At 40.4% G+C, this 26,964-nt stretch overlaps 1 protein-coding gene across 3 annotated transcripts in view; it reads right to left on the bottom strand.

The window, feature by feature from the left end:
* Positions 1-26,964, bottom strand: part of SHISAL1 (shisa like 1) — a 127,295-nt gene that overhangs the window by 60,718 nt on the left and 39,613 nt on the right. For all 3 annotated transcript variants that reach the window (XM_073316478.1, XM_073316468.1, XM_073316487.1), the window contains exons 2-3: positions 17,006-17,105; positions 9,015-9,228 (exon numbers count right to left, since the gene is read on the bottom strand). In XM_073316478.1, coding sequence (XP_073172579.1) covers positions 9,015-9,228; positions 17,006-17,072 — 281 coding nt within the window. In that variant the 5' untranslated portion in view covers positions 17,073-17,105. The remainder of the gene's footprint in view (positions 1-9,014; positions 9,229-17,005; positions 17,106-26,964) is intronic.

Genomic DNA, 26,964 nt, shown 5'->3' with positions numbered 1-26,964 from the left:
ACTGACATATAGCCTCAGAGGGTATGTCTACACCGCAATTAAACACCCGTGGCTGGCCCATGCCAGTTGACTTGGTCTCGCAGGGCTCGGCTAAGGGACTGTTTAACTGTGGTGTAGATGTTCAGGTGGGAGGGTCCCAGAGCGTCTACACCACAGTTAAACAGCCTATTAGCCTAAGCACTGTGAGTCCGAGTCAGCTGGCATGGGAGGTGTCTAATTGCAGTGTAGACTTACCCTGCGTAATTTCAGTGGACTTTGAATCAGGACTTGTGAGAATGGGAAATACTTTTCTTCCTCATCTCCACCCCTTCCAATTGCAGAAGCCTACTTAGATTTTTACTTTGGGCCCTAGATGCAAAAGGGGCAGTCACTCTTGTTGTTCCTCCTTCCCAAGCCAATTTTGCACCAGGTCCCGAGACTCTTTAGTCAACTAGCAAGCACGATTGGACCAGAGCATTTTTAAAAAAAATCAGAATCAGTAGCTTCTATTTGGCATATATGAGCCTATGTGGAAAAATCAGGGAATCCACAATTCTGTCTTTTTAAAAAACACTTGCAAACAGCTCAATGTAGCTGTATAATTTATATGTAGGCAAACAGCCATAGAGAATGTTGTTTTCTGGACAGGGCTGATAATTACAGTAGCAATGCATTTCAAATTCTTTCTCTTAACCATACACAGATGGCTGATGGTGGTTAGATACCTGTATAACTGAGGATACAAGTGAATATTTTGACGTGTACTTCTTATGTATGACCTTTCCTAATTATATTTATCATATATGTTACAGAAAGAAAGGTCCCTAGAGCTACCTTTACGTTTTCTAGAGAGCCCATCAGTGTGGTACCTAAAGGCTGAATCCATAAAGTGATTTAGGCACCTAACTACCGCTGTAGGCTCCTGAGCCCAACATTTAGGCACCACTGAGATCCTCAAAACCCCTGTTCTGCTGGTGGGCATGATCAAAACTGCCCAAGTCCTAATGGTGCTGAGCCGCTTGGCACCCCAGCTCACACCTAAGTTCCGGCAGGATTTTCACCCTAGGTGTTCCCCCTCCTATCTCACCTATGGGGATAGGCCTGCTCAGAGCCCCACACAAATGACAGCCAGGATGACCAGCTCAGGAACTGTGTGTGTGCGCGTGCATCCCAGAATACCCAATAGCCCAGTGGTTAGGACACTCACCTGGACTGTGGGAGAGCTGTTCTCAATCCCCACTCCGCCTGATTTGGAGAAGAGTCTTGAAACCCAGGTCTCCTGGACCCTGTTTCAGGAGAGTGCTCTAAGCCCCAGGCTCTAGGGTATTCTGCTGTGGATCTCTCTTGATCTCTTCTGTTGAAGATGTTCTACTTTGTATAAATAACTAAATGGCCCAGAGAGAGAGATTGACACTATAGACTGGTGGGATACAGCCAAAAGTGTCAGTCACTTGGGATATGGGAAACCCCAATTAAGTCTCTGCTCCAAATTCAGCAGGGTGGAGATTTAGAAACAGGTCTCCCACATCCCAGGTGAGTGTCTAACCACTGGGCTATTGGCTACAAAGGGTAGGTGGCCTTTCTCCCTCTCTGTCTCTCTTGTTCCCTTTCTCATGAAAAACGAGGCTGGGGGGTGGGGGCTGACCTGGCTTAGGTGTTAATCGTTGTGAATCCCAAATGGAGATAGATGCCTAGCTATCTTTTGGGCCGGGGCTTAAGCCCAGTTTATATGTATACAGTCTCCATTAGCTAGAGATCTTGAAGGACATCTAACAGCATCACATGACTGTTTCTGAAAATTAGAGATGCTAGCTTAAGGGAAGAGGTTTGCTCAGAGTTTGAGGGCCAAGGACCACATCAAATAGGAGGCTATAGGACAATCACAGGGGACATAACTAAAACTTGGTGAACGGTGAGTTTTGGTTAATTGGAGTTGTCTGAAATTACAGGCACAGGCATGCCCATAAGTAAAGATCACTCAAACATTTCCCCTCCAAAGGGCTAGTTTCAGATGTCCGTTGCTTCGTCAATCTCCCGTACCTTTCCCAAAGAAATTTTGCATTGTGTAGGTTCACCCCACACACCCTGTTTTCTTAAAGAAAAAAGACAGTGGGTGGGAATAATCTTGTGAAAACTTGACATATATGATGGATTTCAGAAAACCAAATAACCAAACCAAGTCCATAATTTAATTGTCAAAAGTGTGTCCCTTTTGGCTGCTGCTGACACAGCACTCCAAGTGTATCCCTCTTCCCTTGAACAGAAACTTTTGGGAAAAAGAATCCAGCTGGTCTTTTGAAAACCTCACAGAATTCTTGCAGCATATTAAAAGAGAAGTAAAACTTTTCATAAACCTATGGAGCATAATTAAGTACATTTTCAGCACTACAGGGGCAAGCTAATATAGAACCTCTGCATTCTCCCATTGAAGTTAACGAGCGCTTTGCTAGACAGACTTTAGCCTGTTTTCTCGATTATGGTGAGTTAAAATACTATTCACACAGTTTTGTAACAGTAATAACTCTCATATGGGTATGTGGGTTATAGTTGACTACAAGCTCAAAAATTCTCTCTATTGAAAGAATCACAGAGCACCAACTGGATATCCTTAGCAAAAGCCTTAACATTTTTTTAAACACAGAAAAGAGATCCGATGATGTGAAATTGTAATGTAACCAGGTTAGAGACCAGCATTCATTTGTCTAACAATTCTCAAGTTACTCTTCTGCAGACTAATTAAAACAGATGCAAGCTAGAACATTAGTCGTAACAGTGTGTAATCTGTAGTTATCATGCCCTTCTAGTCCACAGGAACAGAACAGACACATTCAGGTCTTGTGTAAGCACGTGTACAGCTCATGACATCAAGTTTGAATTTAGCTTATGTAGTCTACCTTAAGGGTCATGTACATACATTTTGAAATTAATTCACCATTTAAATAGTTGAGTTAATGAATAATGCAAAGCTGCTCCTTCAAGGACCTGAACCAAAGTTCATAGAAGTCAATAGGAATCTTTTGTCTTCAAGAGGTTTTGGATGAAGCCTCAAGAGAGCAGAGATATTTATTGGAGCCAGATTCTGCCACTTACTCATGTTGGGTAATACCTTACTCCGTGAACAGTGCCATATTCAAAATATATTGGATGAGGTACTATGTGCAGTATTGTATTCTCCCAAGCTAATTTTCTCAGGTAGGAGTAGATTAAGTTCAGGATCATTTATATTGATCACAGAGGTTTCCCCCCCAAATTTTCACCCAGTCAGTTTGAGAAAGGAATTCTTGTATTACTTTTTAGGTTATGGTGTAAATTATTACTCAGGATGAATAAGGCTGGCAGAATCTGGCTGCAAGTAATAACCCACAAGCTAGGAAGCATTTAAACAATAGGCTCTGAAGGAGATGCTGGATATATACTTTGTGTGCCCTTTGCATGTGTATGTGCATGCACACATTTATATTTTATGATTTTGATCTCTGATCTTACAGTGAGACCAGAGGAAATGTGTGTATTGAACACAGTACTATACATACCAAGAATCACTAATCTTAGCTCCGATTAATCCCTTGCAATAGAAGCATACTCTACTTAACATCTAATCTTGCAGACCCCGTGTAGGCAAAACTTCCATTCACTTCTGTTTGCAGAAGGGTTGCAGGATCTTAGGAACAGTTATGGCTGCTTTATCAGGACACCTCCCAGGGAGCTGATTTAGCCTAATGACAGTAGCCTAGATTACCCCCTTGATTACATAAAGTGGTGGGAACTAAAGTAGCAGCAATTCTGTTGTAACGCCTCAAAAACTGTCGGAGGAAAGAGAGCTGAGCCAGACTGGCATCATTACCTCTTTCACTGAACCTCTATGCTGCACAAAAAACCTATGCAGTCAGGGTTTGTGGCTAGGAGAAGTGAATATAGGAACTGCCCAGTCAGAGGCATGAAGCCAGGGAACAGACATGTTACAGGTACTGAACTCCAACAAACCTGTGGCATTTCATATTAAATTCCCAGAAGACAAAGGTCCGAATTCTCTCCTGGGTATAAGCTGGCACAGCGCCACTGATTTCACTGGAGCTGTGCTAATTTACACCAAGCACAGAATTTGGCCCTTAATGTTTTAACATTAGAGCTGGGTGACATTTTTTCAGTGAATAGATTTCTTTTTGCATCAAAAATGCATTTTCCGATACTCCGAAACTATTCATGTATTAACTAATAGTTTCAGTTGGGGAAAAAATTTCAAAGTCAAAAAATTGTTTCAAAACATTTTCATTTGACTTTTCATTTTGAAACAGTGTTTCAAATTCAAATTTGGCCAACTTTTTTTAAAATAGTGAAAACACCTGAAAATGGCTGAACTGAAATGAAAAACTGAAAAAATATTTGTTTAGAGTTGACTGAAGCATTTTGGTCAGCTTCAAACACATCAAAAAAACGAAACATTTCCCTTTGAGTCAACCTGAAATGTTTCTTTTTTGATCTTTTGATTTGATGAAAATGTTTGAAAACATTGGTTTTCATTGGTCAAACTAGATTTTTTTTCTGTTCCACCCCAAAGTGAAAAATCCATTATTCACTGAGCTATGATTAACGCTTTGTGACTTTCTGCTCAGCATTGGGGAGAGCGTTAACTGGTGACTAGGGAGGAGTATAAAAATATTGCTCAACAATGCAGGGATGTAATCAGGAAGGCCAAAGCACAAATGGAGTTGCAACTAGCAAGGGATGTGAAGGGTAACAAGAAAGGTTTCTACAGGTATGTTAGCAACAAGAAGGTGGTCAGGGAAAGTGTGGGACCCTTACTGAATGGGGGAGGCAACCTAGTGACAGATGATGTGGAAAAAGCTGAAGTACTCAATGCTTTTTTTCCCTCGGTCTTCACAGACAAGATCAGCTCCCAGAATGCTGCACTGGATGCAAGTTTTGAGGTCACTGCTTTACAGAACTCTCACTCTAGTTTTCCCATTCATTCCAATATAATAGAGAGATAAAAGGACTAGATTCAGACCAAAATTAAGTTCAAACCCTCTCAAAGCTCTAAAATAGTAGCATACGAAGGCTAAGGGAACAAGGTGCCCAGCTCCCAATGAAATTCAGACCTCATTCTCTTAGGCTCTTTTGAAAACCACAGCCTAGGCCTACTTTCCCAACAAAGCCTGCATTGTTTGTACTTTTAGTGCATTTTTCTTATTGTCCTCAAGGTACTGTATGCAAAAGCAAGAAAGCAAAACACAGTGGGGTGGGGAGGAGGAATTAGATCCGTCTTCCCCTGTGTTTTTATGGCCACTGTAGTATCTGAGCACATCACATACATTGATGTTGTTTATACTCAGAAAATCCTATATGAAGTAGCAAAGTGCTATAATTCTCATATTACAAATGGGGAAACAGAGGCACAGAGAAACCAGAGGGAGAAACAGGGGCACAGAGAAATGACTTGTCCAAGGAAGTCACAAAGGAAGTTTGCTGAACTGAAACCCACTCTCCTGGGTCTGAGTCTAGTCTCTTAACCATCTACACCATCCCCTTGCTGTACATTAAATAAGTGGAGTCCCAAAACTTTGGACTAAAGCATGTTCCTTTTTAGCTATAGCCCTCTGGCATCATTGTAAATGAACCATTGTCACTGTTTTAAACCAATAATTAGGGTTTATATGCATACAATATAGCTGAATAAGAGTAATAAAATATATTTAGGTATCATTTTCTCTGGTATCTTGTACTCACAATTACATGGGGCCATTTGCAGTAACATCAATCCAAATCTGACCACATATATAACCCCACTGATGTTAGCATTGAAGTACTCAATGCTTTTTTTGCCTCGGTCTTCACAGACAAGATCAGCTCCCAGGCTGCTGCACTGGGCAGTACAGCATGGGGAGGAGGTGAGCAGCCCTTGGTGGTGAAAGAACAGGCTAAGGACTATTTAGAAAAGGTGGACATGCACAAGTCCATTGAACTGGATGCAATGCATCCAAGGGTGCTGAGGGAGTTGGCTGATATGATTGCAGAGCTATTGGCCATTATCTTTGAAAACTCATGGCGATTGGGGTGGGCGGGTAGTCCTGGACAATTGGAAAAAAGCAAATATAGTGCCCATCTTTAAAAAATGGAAGATGAACAATCTGGGGAACTACAGAGCGGTCAGCCTAACCTCAGTCCCCGAAAAATCATGGAGCAAGTCCTTCAGGAATCCATTTTGAAGCACTTGGAGGAGAGGTAGGTGATCAGGAAAGGTTAACATGGATTCACCAAGGGCAAGTCATGCCTGACCAACCTGATTGCTTTCTATGGTGAGATAACTGGCTTTATAGATATGGGAAAAGCACTGGACATGATATACCTTGACTTTAGCAAAGCTTTTGATACAGTCTTCCACAGTATTCTTGCCAGCAAGTTAAAGAGTATGGATTGGATGAATGGACTATAAGATGGATAGAAAGCTAGCTAGATCGTCAGGCTAAACGGATAGTGATCAATGGCTCGATGTCTAGTTGGCGGCCGGAATCAAGAGGAGTGTGCCCCAAGGGTTGATTCTGGGGCTGGTTTTGTTCAACATCTTCATTAATGAGCTGGATGATGGAATGGATTGCACCCTCAGCAAGTTCGCAGGCTTTGGGTCAGGCTCTCTATATAGACTGGAGGGCAAAGCTGCACTAAAAAGTACTGAAGTTTCACGTGGATGGAGGAAGCAGTGATTCAGGATTCTCCTTCCCTTTCTACACAGCTGTCATTATTCTTTCCACAAAAAATGTACATGGCTGAAGCAGAAGTGGTGGGGATTGGGAGGAAGAGCTGGAGAATTACAGCTATAAAGCAAGATGTTTCCTTTTTTTCCCTACTTGGATTAATACCACATCAAAAAGAAAGGGTAGGGTGGGGTGGGGTAGGGTAGGGTGGGAGGAGATTCATTAATGCAGTTTAACTACCCCTCCATGATCAAACCACCTGGGTGGGAACTGGCTGTGTTATTTTTGCCTGGGAGAACCTGTCTGAGTGCCTGACCAGGAAGTCTGAAGATTGTGGCCAGAGTTGCTCATAGATCTCTAGCTTCCACTCCTTTTCCTGACCCTGATCAATCCCTTCACAGTCCTGATAGTCCAGTAGGTTGCAAAGAGGGGAAGACTGGCTCAGCTGCAGCAATGCTAAAGTCATGGTCCTGGGACTTCTCTTTTTTAATTCTCCTTCTACTGTGCATGATTTTACACACGTAGGGTACAATTCACCCCTGTGCAGATGTGCAGCACAAACCTCATGCACCACTGAATCCCAGTCCAAACCTGAAAATAGGACTTCAGTGGCACATGGCCCTTTTGCTGGTTCTTGGCACAAGGTGAATTTCACCCATAAGGAATACGGAAGTAAAACGTTCCGTGGCAAAGCTGAATGATTTGTTAATTATTATTGTTAGATATATAAATAGTGGTGCTTATCAAAGGCTCTAGCCACCACTCCTATAAGGTATGAAAACAAAATTAGATTGCCAACGGGGACCCCAAATTATCCTCTCTCCCATATGCTATCCATTTCTCTTTTTAGAGTACTGTTCATAAATAAATTGTCTAAGTAATCCAAAATAGATTAAACAAATTTGAAGTTGGCGACATGAATAAACAACTCATGAATGAACCCCAGAAAATGCTTTGCAAGTTTATCTCTAAAGGTGTAACAAACTTGGTGGTAGTGAACAGTTTTTGGTGTATCACTTTTGTAAAAATATAAGGCTAGATTCTGTCATGCATCCAAGGCCCAAACTATGGACAGTTTTTATACTTGTATAGCTGTTTTGGTTAGAGAGGTGATTTTTTTTTTAAACTGAGACATCTAGTGTGGATGCTCTTATACCAGTATTAAGGTGCCTTATACTGGCATAGCTTATTCCTCTTCCCATTTGGGAATAAGCTATACTGATATAACTGAGACCACACTAGAGGTATTGCACTGTTTTAGCTAGATTGGCATAGTCAGTGGTACAACTTTTGTGTGTAGACAAAATCCAAGACACTCTCAGTACAGTAGTGTGAGGGGGCTATTAAGGAGGCATAACTAGCTCTCTGATTGTTCTGGCCCTGGCACCACTGAGAGTTAAAATAGCCTAATTTATGACAGGAGAATATAATCTCAAAGAGACCTACAACCCTGCCCCGGCTCCCATAGAAGTCAATGGCAAAACTCCCATTGACTTCAATGGTGCGTGTTCAAGACCTAAGAATCATACACTAGCTGAAAACTGGTGCAATGGCGCTCCCTACCACTCCTTCTGAAGCTGAAACCTTCCCTCCCCTGACATTGCCCCTGAGCCAGGATGAGGGGGGCAGTTGTCTTAGGAGCTGGCTCTCAGTTGAGAGCGCCACCCTCCATCAGGGGAATTCAGCCACGGTGAGAATTCTTGAGTAGTGCAAAGGAGAGAGTCTGGACCTGGAAATCTTGCCCCCACAGCATGGGCAGTCCATAATTCAGGATCTACTTACTACCTTGTCAGTTTTTCTGCAAAAGTTCTTATTTTCTATCTTTAACAACAGGCCACAGAGCTGCTTTTAAAAAGAGAATGTGAAAAGAGATCTCAAGCAGCAGACAAGGTGATTAAACAACCAAGTGCATTTTGCTGATCAAGCTCCGTGATTGCAAGTCATTAATATGCAAAACATGCACAAATTCAAAATAGCAATTATCCATGTAAAACATTTGGGATAGTCTGAAAAATGTCAACTTGCCTTTCTCTTGCCATCACTTGTTGGGGTTTTCAGATACACATTTAAACACGGTTTTGTCCAATTTTGGGGGGAGAAACAGCCTATTTGCTTATAAAATTTACATACATGCTCTTAGGAATTTATATAATGGGCACTGAAGCAATAGAAGCAAAGGTAAACATCCCCTTCATGAGAAGAAGACTTGTACAGAAGAGCTTCTAGGAACGTTTCTGTGTATGTACAATTATTCTAATTGCTTCCATCATTAAATATATCTTACATTATGTGATTAGACTAGGAATAATTTGGTAAAGAGTACTTTATAACTCATTTACTTACTTATGCATATATCCATCTGCATTCCCCGTTAGGTTCATCTGCATAACAGTCTGAAATTCTGTCTCATTGCAGCAGTATTTAAATACCGTGTTGTTATGGTGACAGCAGAAGATGTAAGATTTATTGTCAGAAAGACGTGGACAGTGAAAACCAAAGTGGTAGCGGCCTTTGTAGTCTGTATATGGCTCACAGACACGAAAATGTGCAGACAATGCTGTAAAACAAAGATTGATATTGTCTTTGTGAGTCATATGTGCTAGTTGCATGTCACATCCATTCTCATTTTTCAATTATCTTAAATAATTTTTCCCCTGGCTTCTGAGAAACAGTAATCATGTATTTCAGGAGTTTCAACCTCATAATATTGATACGACTATTGAAAGCAAGAAAAGCATTTTTGTGATATTTTCGATTTTGAGTTACTATATTTCTGACTTTTTTTAAATTTTAATTCATTTATTTTTTAAACAGAAGAGATGAAGTGCTGTCCATAACTATCACAATTTTGAACGGCAAGGAACACTAAAATATTTAAATACATATCTTCAACTATGCAGTATTAAAACTATGGAGATATCAGCAAAGATCTAGAAAAGTTTAAGATTTTTCTGGGATGATTTTACTATCAGTAAAGAAAAAACATACATGCAAACTGAAATAAGAGTCCAAAGGCACATGATTTAAGGTGGCTGTTATTAATGTGTCAGAAACATCTGCTCTACTGTAAAGGTCATTATTTTGATAGGCATTGATCTCCCAAAAATAATAATTAAAAGATATGACCATGCTAACAGGCCTGAACAACTGTGAGTATACAATATCTAGAACAATAACAATGGAAACACAAAAAGAAAAGGAGTACTTGTGGCACCTTAGAGACTAACCAATTTATTTGAGCGTAAGCTTTCGTGAGCTACAGCTCACTTCATCGGATGCATACTGTGGAAACTGCAGAAGACATTATATACACAGAGACCATGAAACAATACCTCCTCCCATCCCACTCTCCTGCTGGTAATAACTTATCTAAAGTGATCACTCTCCTTACAATGTGTATGATAATCAAGTTGGGCCATTTCCAGCACAAATCCAGGTTTTCTCACCCTCCCCCTCTCCCCCCTCCACACAAACTCACTCTCCTGCTGGTAATAGCCCATCCAAAGTGACCACTCTCTTTACAATGTGTATGATAATCAAGGTGGGCCATTTCTAGCACAAATCCAGGTTTTCTCACCCCCCACCTCTCCCTCCAAAAACCACACACACAAACTCACTCTCCTGCTGGTAATAGCTTATCCAAAGTGACCAAACTCCTTACAATGTGTATGAAAATCAAGGTGGGACATTTCCAGCACAAATCCAGAGTGATCACTTTAGATAAGCTATTACCAGCAGGAGAGTGGGATGGGAGGAGGTATTGTTTCATGGTCTCTGTGTATATAATGTCTTCTGCAGTTTCCACAGTATGCATCCGATGAAGTGAGCTGTAGCTCATGAAAGCTTATGCTCAAATAAATTGGTTAGTCTCTAAGGTGCCACAAGTACTCCTTTTCTTTTTGCGAATACAGACTAACACGGCTGTTAATGGAAACACAATTACCGTTCAGATCTTAATTTTTTTAAAATTAAATCCTCATGTATGGCAGGTATTATGTCTTTTAAATCATTTTGCAGGTTTTTTGTTACGCTGGTTTTGCTGGTCAATTCTCTTGAAAGAAATAAATCATCTCTGTATATTTCCCCAGAATTTGGGCTCTAGGCTAATTGTTGTGTGGTGGTTAGTATGCCTTGTAGGAGTTTGAGGTCTGTTGCTAACCCCAGCTCTCACACTTTGGCACTACTTTAATTTATTTAGGGGTTATATTATGGTAGTGCCTTGAAGCCACATCTCAGATTACACACACAGTCTCTGCCCTTGAAGACCTTACAGTCTAAATATAGACAACAGACAAAACATGGGAGAAATGATGTATTTTTACTCTGATTTTACAGAACTGAGACAGACACACTATGGACTGCTGTACACCCAAAGTTGCACCAATAAATTAAGGTGTTATTTTAAACTGATTTAGTTAACTGGTGCAACTTTGAGCATGTACACTCATATTTTTATAATTGTTTGAAAATTGGGATAATGATTCTGACCTTTTTTGTTAAATCGCTTTGAGATCTTCTGTTGAAAAGCTCTATATAAGAGGTAGGTGGTGGTCTCATTATTACTTATTATTATTGTATCAGCTTACCAAGATAGAGTGTACACACAAAGGTTTGCACCAGTTTAACTAAACTGGTATATATTTGGCTGCAGACAATGCCTGAGTGAACTAGGTGCCAATGGAAATTAAAGAGAAATGAGTGCATTTCAATCCTGGTATTACTCCTTTGCTATCATCTACTGAGAGGAAGACTATGCCATCTTTTGATTAAGGCCACAGCCATTGAACTCAGAGGTTTTGAGGAGAGCTGATCAAAAACCAAAATTTCCATCCTGTGGAAAATGCAAATATTTTGACATCTATTTTCATCCTGAATCAGGGTGAATATCTGAAATATCAAAACTTTTCATGGAATTGAAAGCTCAGGAAAATTTCAGTTAGAAAAATGTAATTTAGACATTTCTAATTTAAGTGAAATGTTTTGATATTAGCTAACCAAAATGTTTCATTTTGGTTTGTTGAACTGAATTGAAACATTTAATTTCAGTTTACTTCAACATTAATCTGTGTCCGACTGAGCAGCCATGGTGCTTCATAGGAACTGTAGTTTGAGTGTCTCATGCTCCCATTCTATATGGGATGGACTCCCCAGCTGGACTATATGTCCTGTGGTGCACCACATTGATTCAACCAGAGAGAAGTTTACAGTGCATCATGGGGAAACTTAGTCCAGCCAGGGAACCTGGCTCACGAGAAGATTGGGGGCACAAGGCACCCAAACTACAACTCCCATTGCAGCAGCTCAAGCAGACATAGATTAATGACTAACTGAAATGTTTTGATTTGGGTTGACTTGAGATGAAATATTCCACTTAAACCTTCCTGACAGAAAACTGAAAAATGTTTCCCACAGAAAATTTCAATTTGGCAGAAACTGCATCTTCTGTCAAGAAAACATTGATGGAAAATTTCTGAACAACTTTAGTTCTGAGTTCTGTACCCAGATCTGCCATTGACTTCCTTTGTGACCATGGGCTACAGTTTCCAACATCTGTCCCTAAAGTTAGGCTTCTAAATCCATACCTAGGCACTTCAGTAAGTACCTGATTTGTGGGGCTGCTCCTGCAGACACCCATCCCTCAAAAATGCAGAGATACATACTAACAAATTTAACATTTATCCAACTGTTTTTAACGTTTAGGAACCCAAGAAGTGCTGAACTTAATCAGCTCTGTGATCTATCTAATCCTATATCCTTTCTTTGGCAGTGTCTAGTTTCAAATGCTCCAAAAATGAAGATGCAAGAAATGCCATCATGGAAAATTATGGCATAACCTCCAGAAAAGTGAAGTTACTTCCTAGCTCCCATCAGTTACTGTTTGGCTTATGTGCTTAAAGCAGAAATTTTTAATATATATATTTTGTCCTATCTAATATGTAACTCTGAATGTTATCACTATCCATATACATATGTCTGATCTTTTTTGTTTCAAACCTACTGAGCTCTTACCCTGAATAATATCTTATGACAATGAGTTCCACAATTTATATGTAATTGTGTATGTGTAAAAAAAAATTTCTCATCAATTTTACATTTATCACTTTTCAGTTTTATTGTTCTCCTTGTCCCAATTTACCTTCTCTTACCTTATTTCCACCTACCTACCCCAGTGGTTTTATTGAAATGTTTAAGTTACCTCTTGCAGAGGTGAAAGGTATAACATACTTTTTCTGAAGTGAAGTAGCATATGTAAAACTCTACCCCACATTTGAAATTTACTACGAATAATGTGAGGAGGCTATATCCTCCTATCTCTGTGCATGCACATTTCTCGGGCAGAATAGACTATCAGGCTTTGAATGATTGATTTATCCTGGTCTTTCAGGGTTTACTTGCAATATGTTCAGAAAAATAAGCAGCCAATGTAACTAAAATGTCTGAATACGCAGTCCAATGTAATGCTGCTTTCATAGATTTTGTTAGCTAGCTCTGGAGAGTATTGCTATGAGTTTAGTACCAAGTTAGCGTAGAAGTCTTTTATTTTATTTGTTTTGAATACTGATGCTTTCAATCAGAGGCAGGTGCTCATTGTAACAAAATATATACCATTCACTTGATATCCTGTGATTGTTTAAACATAGACATGACCCCTTTCAAGTATAAAAGAAAATGATTGTGAAGTGCAAAAAAATTGCCAAGTTTTGTATGTTAATATGAAATTCACTACCATCCATAACTTCATCAATGAGTTTCAACCCATTATTTTGTAACAAAAGCATCATTCAGTTGAATTAAATCAAACTATATGCTTAGGAGTTAAAGCAGACAGGGCAGATATTCTTTGTAGCATGCATGCATGGCTCCCTTTATTGTGAGTTATTGGTACAGCCACATCGAACTAGTGAGTACCAAAAAGTCCTACCATTTTGTCTCTTCTTGCTCTCCATCACAGTCTTAATCGTCCCAGTTCAATCATATTGGTCAGAGGGTTGCCATTAGAGCTGGCCTACACAAATTCCATTTTTGTGGAAAATGTCAAGGTTTCTAAATTTGTTTTCATTCCACATTAGAATGAAACCAAGACCTTTCAAAATTTTCATAAAAATAACAAAGTCCCTGTCCCCCCTCCAAAGAGCCACTAGCCCAGTGCTTGAGTATCAGAAACCATGTTGGGAATGGTCAGGCTTAGTGGTCAGAGCTGTGGCAGTTGGGCCAGTGGTCGAAGCCAGGGGGGTCAGAGCTGGAATCAAGAATCAGAGCAGGGTTGGAGCAAGAGCTAGGCTGGAGCAGGCTAAGGCTTATGGAGTCTGTTAGCACTATCAGGCAGGGATGAGTCCCAAGCCATGAAGTGACGCTGAGCAAACTGATCTGCTGTTTCTCCTTTGAGACTTATATACCTGCCCTGAGAGTCACCGGAGTGGCTTTGGCCTTGTGGATTGGCTGGAGCCTAGCACAGGAATAATTCATCAATAATGTGTGGCTTAATCAGTCTCTAGTTCAGGGATGACCCAACACCTCCCATTAGGGCACTCACCTGGGATACGGAAAAGCCAGGTTCAAGGGTCTGCTCTGCCTGACCACTAGGCCAAATCAGGCAGAGCAAAGCCTACAACCTGGGTCCTAGGAGAGTGCTCTAAGCAGTGGGCAATTGGCTATTCTGGGGTGGGTCATTCTCTTCTGTCCTGGAGCTGAGAAACCTTTTGTTTAATCAAAACCATTATGTTTCATCCAAAAGTTTCAATTTTGACAAACTGGCATTTTCTGACAAAAAAATGTTTGTTAAAAAATTCCTGACCTGCCCTTGTTGCAACGTTCCTATTCTGCTACTGCCTTTTCTAACAGAGCTCTAGCCTGCCTGTCCTCACCGTAGGCTCTCCTTTTCATTCTTATTTCCACCTACTCAGACACCTTTCTGACTGCAGGCAGGGAGCTGCATCTCCTTTCTGAGGCCAGCCAACACAGCTGAAGCTGCTCAATGCAGGTCTCTACTATTCTGGTTCTTCTACCAACCCCATCATCTTATTTGAGCTATCCAGCTGTTCCTCTACCCCACTGTTGCTGCTTCCCTGCCTGCCTGGCTCTCCAAAACAATGTCCCCAAAAGTGCTGCACTGTACATCTGGGACTTATCAGCTCATTGTCATCCTAGCCTTTGTAATCTGTGCCTTGTGGTTGTGATCAGACACTATGCTCTTAATGATTATTAGATATGATCTTCAAATATCCTTGTTTTTATCCTTTCCAATTCTACTTTTTTCAAGTATGAAATTAGTATAATTGCAATAAAAAGCAGCATCCTGTAGTTCTTTCATTCAAATTATGTAAAGCCAGTCGTCTCCCTTTACAGAATCTGGGGTATACGGGACATACATTGTACATATATCTGAGTTGATTACATAGATAAACACAAGTTACCGTGTAATTACTATGGTTATCAGCAAAGTTACTATGGACCTTTGTTACTGTGATGCTGCTACAAAATTAACATGCCTCCATTGTTTTAGGAAACTTGCTGTTTATGTGAAAGGAGGCCAAGAAAACACTCTCAATTGTGTTAATGCTTTATAAAGGCTGGGGATAGAATTTTCAAAGGTACTTAACACTGGTTAACATCATTCCCAACGTAAAACTCTCACTGACTTCAGCAGGCATAGAGTTAGGCCAGCACCGAAAGCTTTTGACAATCCTACCTGGGGTACATAAATTAAAGCTGCCATTATCATTGTAAACACCTATCCTGCAGCATAGAGTCATGCACCCTATGTGCTAATAAGAAATGTCAAAAAAATAATAAAGGATCTATTACAGGATAAGGTATACATGCATAAACAAATAAAATAAAATGCTAGAATAGTGCCTGGTATTTATCAATGATTTATATAATATGCAGAAGTCCTATGTAAACAGGATCAAAGCAAAGACATTTTTCTTTACAGACAGCATTTCACCTCTCCCCAAAGAGACAGTGTCAGGGCTGAAAAGCCTAAACATATTAAATTCAGACCTAACAGCTTTGTTTTGGTTCGAGGATAGATGTTTGTGTGACACATAAAAATGGCTCAGCTTTGTTTTGGTTTGAGGATAGATATTGATATGAACAGTCAAGGTATAACATTAACGTTGAAAAGTAAAATTCTCAAAAGCCAGTAAATATGAACATTATGGCTGATGGTGCAAACTTAACTCTATCCCCTGTGCATATGCATATGAAATAGTATTTATTACTACGATGACATGCTGTTTCTGAGATAGATGATGATATATTTTTTTCCTACAATATAGCTGGGCACATGTAGTTGGGATAAGTTATGATCATGTAATTAAAGGTTATCAGCCTGCCTGAACAATAAATTCAACCCGATTTTGCCCACATTTCCTGCCTTTAGATTATTTGACTCTGCCGCTATCTGTGTAAACGTGAGTAAGTCATTCAACTTTGTGCTTCAGTTTCTCCACCTCTAAAATAGGGATACTAATGCTCCTCTAAGTTCATCAAGCACATTAAGAAATATGAATGAAAATCATTATATAAAAAGAGCTAGTTGTTATTATTCATCCTCAATTAATCCATTCCAAGTTTCAAATGTATCTGCTGTATTCCTCATGACAAAAGTGCAATTAGAGTATTTTAAAATGGGATGGATGTCATTTTACTCCCTTATGGAACTAGGAAAAAAATTCTGGGATGGGATTCTGCTTAAACTTCCTGAGAATAAATCACCTTCAGACAGAATTACAAACATTGAAAATTTCAGAAAACTGGTGAGCTTCTGAAAGTTATGAGCCTGTGAAAAGTACTACTTCTAATTGGAACTCTTTTGTAAACTTAACTATAGCAGCAGAAGACTATGAACAGGCATAGCGTGAAGATAACATGAGCCGTACACATAAACACACATCCTCTTTTGTCCAATGTGAAAATGCACATGATACAACCTTGCTTCCTAGGTCTGCCGTACGTGGATCATTTGGCAGAATTGTTTGATTTATATGGTGTGAATCCTTCATTTTAAGGAGCTGATAGCCTATTCAGAATTAAAATAGTAAAGAAAATTATTATTCAAGTTGAATGTCAAATGTTGAGTCTGCTTATCTTGTCTGTGTCCTATTAGTGTTCCTTTCCTAAATGAAATAGTATTGCTATTTTAGTATTCTTGTTTTAGCTTCCAGTCACCAAATGCACAGCTAAGTTTAAGTTGCACAGTGCTTTTTTTTCAACTCATAGCATTACCTATGGTACCATTAGTTTTGTAGGCACTTGGGTTTGATGAAGTTTTAACCCATTTATCCCCTCGCCCAGCTGACATAAAAATAAATTTCTGGAAGAAACATTACCTGCTGACAAGAGCAATAAGAACACAACCATCAGCACATTCAAGGACTGTTGACCACAACTTGTCATCGTTTTGTTTTCATTGATCCATTAGAGAATTACCTGTTTAATAAGATGCAATGTCATAGTTAGGTGTCAATATCTGCTATCTCACCCTTATCTGCTTAAATCTGTACTTGCAAAATGGCTTTGCAACAGAGAAAATGGTTTAGAGCAGTAGTCTCCAACCTCCAACCAAGATCACTTTTTGAATCTAAGGGCAACCCAGGATCTACCCTGCCCCTTCCTCAAGGCACTGCCCTATTCACTCCATCTCCCCCCCCCCGTTGCTTGCTCTCCCCCACCCTCACTCACTTTCACTGAGCTGGGGTAAGGGGTTGGTATTCGGGAGGGGGTGTCGGCTCTGGGTTGGGGCCAAGGGGTTTGCAGTGTAGGAGGGGGCTCTGGGCTGAGCCTGGGGCAGGGAGTTTGGATGCAGGAGGGGGCTCTGGGCTGGGGCAGTGTGTTGGGGTACAGGAGGGGATACATGCTGCTGGTTCTGGGAGGGGGGTCAGGGCTGGGGAAGATTGTTTGGATGCAGGAGGAACTATGGGGTGTTGGCTCTTGGAGGTGGCTCAGGGATGGGGGTTGGGGTGCAGCCTCGTGCTGGGCAGCACTTACCTCTGGCAGCTCCCAGTCAGCAGCAGGTGCAGTGAGGCTAAGGCAGACTCCCTGCCTATCCCAGCCCCACACTGCTCCCGGAAGAGACCAATGTGCCCCTGCGGCCCCTGGTTGGGAGGGGGCGCAGGAGGCATGTGGTTCCGTGCGCTGCCCCTCTCTGCAAGCACTGCCCCCACAGCTCTCTTGGCCAATGGGAGCTGTGGGGGTGGTGCTCGCAGGCAGGAGCAGCGCGCAGAGGGAGACCCCAGCTCCCTCTCCCTCAGGGCCATGGGGCTGGGCTGGCCACATCTGGGAGCAGTGTGGGGCTGGGGTAAGCAGGGAGTCTGCTTTAGAGGCAGTCACGCTGCACCACCGGATATTGCGATCGACGGGGAGATCCTCTAGGATCAACCAGTCGATCACGATCAAGTGGTTGGTGATCACTGGTTTAGAGTAATACAATGCGAAAACAAAACTGTCTTACTGCCACTGCAACTGTTGCATGGAAAAACACATTTCACATAAGAAATTTTAAAATATGCTATCCTTTTATTTAGCTATGTGTACATTAAATAGTGTGAATTATGTATACCCTTTATATTCTACAGCACGAAGTAGAGGTGAGCCAAAGGGAGTGCTTGGTTGGCTATTCACACCAAACTTTGTAATGTAAGAGGCCATGTCTCAGGCAGTGGAATGCTGTCAGAAAACTGGGCTATTTCAGTATGTCTGGAAGAACTAGGGGAGTTAAAACAATTTAAAATAAATAGGGCTGTCGATCAGTTGCAGTTAACTCATGCGATTATCTCAAAAAATTAATTGTGATTAATCGCACTGTTAAACAATAGAATACCAATTGAAATTTATTAAATATTTTTGGATATTTTTCTACATTTTTAAATATATTGATTTCTATTACAACACAAAATACAAAATGTACAGTGCTCACTTTATATTATTATTTTTTATTACAAATATTTCCACTGTAAAATGATAAACAAAAGAAATAGTATTTTTCAATTCACCTCGTACAAGTACTGTAGTGCAGTCTCTTTATTGTGAAAGTCTAACTTACAAATGTAGATTTTTTTGTTACATAACTGCACTCAAAAACAAAACAAGGTAAAACTTTAGAGCCTACAAGTCCACTCAGTCCTACTTCTTGTTCAGCCAATCGCTAAGACAGACAAGTTTGTTTACTTTTACGGGAAATAATGCTGCCTGCTTCTTATTTACGTCACCTGAAAGTGAGAACAGGAGTTCACATTGCACTTTTGTAGCCGGTGTTGCAAGATATTTATGTGCCAGATATGCTAAACATTTGTATGCCCCTTCATGCTTCGGCCACCATTCCAGAGGACATGCTTCCATGCTGATGATGCTCGTTAAAAAAATAGCGTGTTAATTAAATTTGTGACTGAACTCTTTGGGGGAGAATTGTATATCTCCTGTTCTGTTTTACTCATATTCTATCATATATTTCATGTTATAGCAGTCTTGGATGATGACCCAGTGCATGTTGTTCATTTTAAGAACACTTTCACAGCAGAACTGACAAAACACAAAGAAGGTACCAATGTGAGATTTCTAAAAATAGCTACAGCACTCAACCCAAGGTTTAAGAACCTGAAGTGCCGTCCAAAATCTGATCGGGATGGGTGTGGAGCATGCTTTTGGAAGTCTTAAAAGAGAAACACTCCAATGAGGAAACTACAAAACCCAAACCACCAAAAATATGAAAATCAAGCTGCTGGTGGCATCTGACTCAGATGATGAAAATGAACATACGTCGGTCTGCTGTGCTTTAGATTGTTATAGAGTAAAACCCGTCATCAGCATGGATGCATGTCCTCTGGAATGGTGATTGAGGCATGAAGGGACATATGAATCTTTAGTGCATCTGGCACATAAATATTTTGTGACACTGGCTAAAACAGTGCCAAGCAAACTCCTGTTCTCACTTTCAGGTGACATTGTAAACAAGAAGCGAGCAACATTATCTCCTGCAAATTGTAACCAAACTTTTTTATCTGAGCGATTGGCTGAAGTAAGACTGCATGGACTTGTAGACTCTAAAGTTTTACATTGTTTTATTTTTTGAATACAGTTCTTTTTGTACATAATTCTACATTTGTAACTTCAACTTTCATGATAAAGAGATTGCACTACAGTACTTGTATTAGATGAATATATTTCTTTTGGTTTTTCTGCGAAAATATTTGTAATAAAAATAAATATAAAGTGAGCACTGTACACTTTGTATTCTGTGTTGTAGTTGAAATCAATATATTTGAAAATGTAGAAAACACCCAAAAATATTTAAATAAATGTTATTTAAGTTAAGTTATTGTTTAAGAATGTGATTAATCGCATGATTAATCATGATTAATTTTTTTAATTCCTTAACTGCTCTAAAAATAAATCAATCATTTTTACTTTTAAATACTTACAAGCAACACCTAGGTTCATCCCATTAGAACAGTGGTTCTTAACCTTTTTTCATTTGCAGACCCCTAAACATTTTTTAATGGAGGTGCAGACTCCATTGGAAATTATACACACAGTCTGCGGACCCCCAGAGAACCACAGAGTACAGGTTGAAAACCAATGCATTAGAAGATGCAGTAGTTCACAAATTGGGTTAGATAACAGAGCCAGTCGGAAAAAATTTTACAAAATGTTTTTTATCAGAATTTGCAGATTTGTGGAAATTGAAATGTCCATCAACTCTGATGGAAGTCTGCTTGATTTTCTGCAAGCTCGTTCACCTACCCAGTTCCTCGGCAGTCCACCTGACAGCCGCCATAAAAAGGCTGCTTTAATTTATGTCCAAGGCTGGTCCAGCCCACACCAGCCCCAAGATTGGAGGAGTAAAAAGTTGTCTTAAATCCATGTTTGTTCTACCCCATCAGTTATGCTGAGCATTCTTTGACTGTTGTTGAGGATCTGCCCCAAAGTGAATTTTACCATTTATGTCAATGGGAGTAGACCCTATGCCTGGTACCTAGAGTGCTGCAGTACACCCTATCCTGTCTTCCATGGCAGTATATCTAAAGTTAGTACTACATTAGCTGTGACACCAAAGGGCATGAAGAAAAGAAATTCTTTTATTGCTTATTCACCAATGTTAGTAGCCTGGATAATAAACAAGAGGAACTGGAGTTGCTCAGTTGTGAGCATAAATTTTATCTAGCTGGTATTACTGGAACCGGATGGGATGATTGGCATGACTAGAATGTTAAAAATCAATGGGTTAAATCTATTTTGGAAGGATGGAGTGCAGAAAAGGAGAGAGGGGAATGGCACACTATGTGAAAAAAATTACTACTTATCACCGACAACTTAGAAGCAAATGTTCCTGAATGTGGATAGATAAATGTTCTAATAGATAAAGCACAAGATGGGGAAGTAGTTGGTGTCTTCTACAGACCACCAAATCTCTCTCTCACACGCTCACACGCAAAAGGTGAGTTCAACTTGAGTGACCTAAGGCTGATCAAGAGTTCTGTGGACTATTAATGTTGATTTTCAGTAAGTCTTGGAACACTGGGAAAGTTCCAGAGGACTGGAAAAAGGCTAATGTGCCAAGGGTAAGCAGGACGACCAGCCTTTCAGTCTGCCTTCGATCCCAGGAAAGATAATAGAGTGGCTGATTCGGGACTCTATTGACAAAGAAAAAGGAAGGTAATAAAATTAAAGCCAATCAACATGGGTTTATGGAAAATAAACCCTGTCAAACTAACTTGATTTTTTTATGAGATTACATATTTGGTTGACAAAGGTAACAGTGTTAATGTGATATACTTACAGTTCTGTAAGGTATTTGACTTGGTAACTCATGACATTTTGATTAAGAAACTAGAATGATACAAAATCAACTTATGGCACACATTAAATGGCTGGATCTCCAAATGTAACCAAACAAGGCATCATCATTGAGCAGCTGTGTTTTTAGTGTGGTCCAAAGGGGACCTGTTTTTGTTGGTATTCTATTTAACATTTTTATCAATGACCTAGAAGAAAAAAAAATCACAACTGATAAATTTTACAGATGAAATAAAGATTGAGGGAGTGGTAAATAATGAAGAGAGCAGGTCACTGATACAGAGGGATTTGGATCACTTGGCACCGCACCCCAACCCCTAGCTCTGAGCCCCCTGCTGGAGCCAGCATCCCATACTCCCTGCCCCAGCCCTGCCCCCCTTTCTGGAGCCAGCACCCCAAACCCCCTCCTGCACCCCAACACACTGCCCCAGCCCGGAGCCCTCTCCCTCACCCAAACTCCCTCCCGGAGCCTGCACCCTGCACCCCCTCCTGCACCCCAACCCCTGCCCCAGGCTCAGCCCAGAGCTCCATTCCACACTCCAAAACCTTCGGCCCCAGCCCAGAACCCACACCCCCTCCCCAACCCCGCCCCAATCTGGTGAAAGTGAGTGTGGGGGGGCAGCGAACGGGGGGAGGGCCTAGAGTGAGTGGGGCAGGGCAGATCCTGGGTTGCACTTAAATTCAAAAAGTGATCTTATGTATAAAAAGGTTGGAGACCACGGGATTAGATGGAATATATGGGCCAAAGATTTTAACATAACCCAGTCACTATCTGACATTTAACAGTGTATACCAAACCCCAGACCTTAAGAGACCTCAGCATGCTTAGTACCATGGCACACACCTCATTAAACATCCGTTTTATTAAAGATAAAGAAAAGAAGGAAAAACAGTACCATTTGAAATGTAAAGTATTACATAAGGCTTTTGTTTTAACAGCATCCCTTGATCCCTTTCCTTTTAGCTGGAAAGAGTTTTCAAAAAGCCCCCCACCCCTTTTTTGACAGTTTCTTAGATGGTATCAAAGACAGCAATAATTCTCCTTTTGGGGAAAAGAGAAGAAGTTAGTCATGATGAACTGGAGCCATTGTTGTTAAAGTCTGATCCCATTTCATCTCAGGTGGTGTTTGGGTAGGAGTGGTGATGTCAGCTGGATCCCTATCTCTGGCCTGCTCTGGTCAGGACATCCCTCAGGATCAGGAGGACTAAGGCTTGGGGTCCCAAGAAATGGTGGGGATGGCAGCGATGATGGTGAAGCTCGCTCCAGTAACCTCCATACTGTTCTTTTTTCTTTCCCCGCCAAAGTCTCTTTCTTTAAGGACCCACAAAGAGCATAGTGAGTGGAATAGCCCATCCCCTCATTATTTTGTCCATCAATTAGGCCTAGTTGCCGACACACCTATTTTGGTTCACTGATTTCCTGAGCCATATTTCATGTTTCCCAACGTGATCTTAACACAGTCCTTGAGTTATATCAGAAGCCTTTGTGTTTAGACTAATTCAGTCTTTTTGTCTCCTTTTTATGTCTTTTCCCATCAACATGTGTTATTATAGTTATTGTGACATTTTATGAACTTTCACATACTTTTTACAGCTGAGTTCACAATTAAAGTAAATTGATAGGCCCAATTATTAGTCTTCTTATTTTAAGAAAGATCAAGAAAGATAAGGTTAAAGGGTGCCTTGATCAAAGTAGATACAAAGGAAACAGAAATTTGAGAATAGAGGGCTTTTCAGACTAGCCAAGAGTGGTAGAACAAGACCCAGTGGCTTGAAGTTGAAATTAAACCAATTCAGACTAGAAACATTTTTAACAGAGAGGGTAATTAATCACTGGAATAATTTACCCAAGGTTTTGATGGATTCTCAGTCACTGGCAATTTTTAAATCAAAATTGTATGTTTTTTTCCTAAAAGAGACGCTCTAGTTCAAACAGTAATCAATTCAGGGAAGTCCTATCGCCTGTGTTATACAAGTCAGGCTAGATGATTACAACGGTCTCTTCTTGATTTATAATCTATCAATCTATGAATCAATATTACCAACTCTTGCAATTGTATCGTTGTGGCACTCTATACCTCAAAGTAGCACCCTGGAACCCCATATTCACCACTGTCATATAAATTATGATACGTTTTGTACAAAGTGTACCTTGTGAGGTATCATTTTAAAAGTCTTGATCAGTTGAACATTAATATCCTGTTGGATTGTATCGTTATATGTGAAGTTATGAAGTATTGCTATATGTGTTACTGAAATATGTTGTGAGTTTGGCAAACACCCACAGCTAGTCTTTCGGTTGCAACAAAGGAGAGCTAGACAGGCGTTGATGGCCCATCAAAAAGAATCCACTCTCCCAGAGAGTGCAGGTCAGTAATGGAGACTGCCTGGCCCCCAGGTCACAGCGGGGATCTTTCTAGCAACTGGAAGAAAGTATAAAAAGAGAGACTGTGTCATGATCACATGATCTCTCTCCCCCCTCCCTCCATCTCAACACCTGGATGATCATCTGGACTACAAAGACTTGGAAGGAGAGAGATCCCAGGCTAGAAGGGTGGTCAGTCTGAGCACTGAAAACTGTAAGCTACCTGTAACATCCAGTGGGGTGAGAGACTATTTGATTCAAATCTTGCTTAATCTCACGAAAGCTTATGCTTTAATAAATTTGTTAGTCTCTAAGGTGCCACAAGTACTCCTTTTCTTCTTACAGATACAGACTAACACGGCTGCTACTCTGAAACCATTGATTTGCACGTTACTGTTGTCTAATATTTGTACTGTTATTATCCAGAGGCCATATTAGGGATGAGGGTCTTATTGTGTTAGGCCTGGCCTGCTCATGTGGTAGTAGGATTAGAGGGTAATAGTAAAATAAAATAAAATAAATCAATTAATAATTAATAAAAAATAAATAACAAACAACAACAACAATAATAAAGATAGTCCCTGCCCCAAAGAGATTACAGTTTTAGGCCTTATCTGCAGAGAGAGGATTTTGATGCAAAATCCTCTAGTGTTGTAATTGACATAAAAGTGCTCAGATCTGTATAGCTTATGCTGGTTCTCCTGACCACTGTAAGTATAGCTACACCTACACTAGGGCTTTTACAAGCATAAATTGTGTCAGTAGAAAATACCTCACACCTCTAACTGACATAGCTATGCCAGTAATACTAGTGATATATTAACTGTGGTGGCTTAATACCGACATAACTTTCATCAACCAAAATTTGTAGTGCCGACATGGCCTTAATCTTGTAAATAACGCTCTCATTTCCTTTTCCTATTTAATAAATCTTCATATAGTTTATTATAGGATTTGCTACAAGCATTATCCTTGGTGTGTGATCTAAGGTGTAACTGACCTGGAGTAAGTGACTGGTCCTTTGGGACTAGGAGTAACCTGACTATTGCTATGATTCTTGGTCATAAGGGCATCAGTCACAGAGATACAATCATCTGGGCGGCAAGACAATCTGGAGTATCCAAAGGGACTGGCTGTGATTCCATTTAAGGCTGTTAAGGTGCCTTAGGAGTTTGTACTTGGTGCAGTTGGTTGGTGAAATCTGCATTTAGAACGCATGATCAATTTGGGATTTGTGCCCTGGTTTTTTAACAGTCTGCCCTGAGGTTGGTACTTGCACTCTTGTGCCACTGTTAGGAACATCATAGTCACATCCATCCGTTACAAGTTATTGTTGTCAATAATAATGGCTAGAGACAGCTTTTAAAGTAGACTTCCACAGGAAGGGGAGCTGTGAGGGAGCACTGCAAGTTCATGCCAGGGACAGGAAAGGAAGATCCCCTCAGCCTTTAGAAGAAGTGGGGAAGCTATGTTTCCACTCAGAGCCCCCTTTTGTGCTAGCCCCCATTATTGATCAATATGTCAGATGTCTAAAGAAAGTAACCTGGCTTTTGACTGGCTAAACAGCTGCGATAATCTTAAAGAATATAAAAAGCTGATTTTAAGAAACTCCACCTGCTGATCAGCTGGAGTCCTAGAGCCTGATTCCCTGCAGCCATACCATCTTATAGGTTTTTAAATTGAAAAGCTAAATTTGGAACACAGTGAACTCTCTCAACATCAGCTTCTTATTAAAAATTAAGAGTTACAACTCTGCATGGCCGAGGGAAACGCTACTGAAACCTCTGTCCACCAGTCTTGAGCTGAAAACCTGAGGGGGAGGGAGGGAGAAAGGCAAAGAGTTAGAGGAGTCAGAGAACAGCAGGTGTGGAGGATGCAGAACAGCAGGACATGAGGGAGGGAGAGCAGCTAAGCTCCACTCTATATGTTTGTGTTTTAGGAAATAAAGGACTACGTAAAACAAAGCTATGCTGCTGATGGCATCACAGGCCTTAGGCTTTGTCCCTGAGCCTTTCCATTAACAGTCATTTATACACAAAAGAAGTGACTCTATAACTCAGAGTTCTTGAAAAATAGACCAGCAGGTAAATGAGATTGTATCTATTTAATAAGACTAGTAATTCCTAGCACAACATTTTGAAGAGATGCTGGTCCAAGTCTTGCAATTGGCTGTGCACAGGCAGATTCCTGCACCCTGGTGGAGCCCTATTATCTTCAAAGGGTCTCTGCGCAGGTGCTAGGAGTCTGGTAAGAAAGATAGTTGCAGGACTGAGACCACTATCATTTTATAAATTATATCCTTTATTTAGTGTGCTTGTATATGCATGTCCATACATAGGCACACACTATATATGCTATTATTTATTATTATTTGTATTACAGTAGGGGCAATCATGCAGTCATGGATCAGGACCCCTGATGTACTAGATACTTTACAAAAACATAATAAAGTAGTGGTCCCTACCAAAAAAAAATAATTACATATGATAATTGTATGCATACAAAAAGAAAAGGAGGACTTGTGGCACCTTAGAGACTAACAAATGTATTTGAGCATAAGCTTTCATGAGCTACAGCTCACTTCATCGGATGAAGTGAGCTGTAGCTCACGAAAGCTTATGCTCAAATACATCTGTTAGTCTCTAAGGTGCCACAAGTCCTCCTTTTCTTTTTGCGAATACAGACTAACATAGCTGCTACTCTGAAAGCTGTCTATATGCATACAGACTACCAATAATCTGTATCTATCTATATATTGCAACATTATGCTGGTGCATGAAAACCAAAAGGTGATATAGATTAGTTTATTTTTTTAAAAATATTGCCCAACCTGATTTAAGTACAAACCCCCCTATATAAATAATGAAAAGTAAATCAAGTCCAGATCCTGCAAAGACCTATTCAAATGCTCAGAGTTCATCAGTAGTCCCACTGCATTCAGTTTTTGTGTGTAACCCAGGTACTGAGGTGCCCACAGTTTAAAACCAGTCTTCCTAGGTTAACACGCCCTGTGTTACGTATGGTAGAAAGTAAACAAGAACCGTAATCCATCCTAAAACGCAAAATGATGACCAGAAAGCAACTAACTGATGAGTTGCAAATGTAGGAGTATGAGTGTCCTTGAACTGACAA

The sequence above is a fragment of the Lepidochelys kempii genome, chromosome 1 (genome assembly GCF_965140265.1).
Source record: "Lepidochelys kempii isolate rLepKem1 chromosome 1, rLepKem1.hap2, whole genome shotgun sequence".
Taxonomy (NCBI): domain Eukaryota; kingdom Metazoa; phylum Chordata; order Testudines; family Cheloniidae; genus Lepidochelys; species Lepidochelys kempii.
Note: the sequence above shows the minus strand (reverse complement) of the source record. Positions and strands in the feature narration are given on the sequence as shown.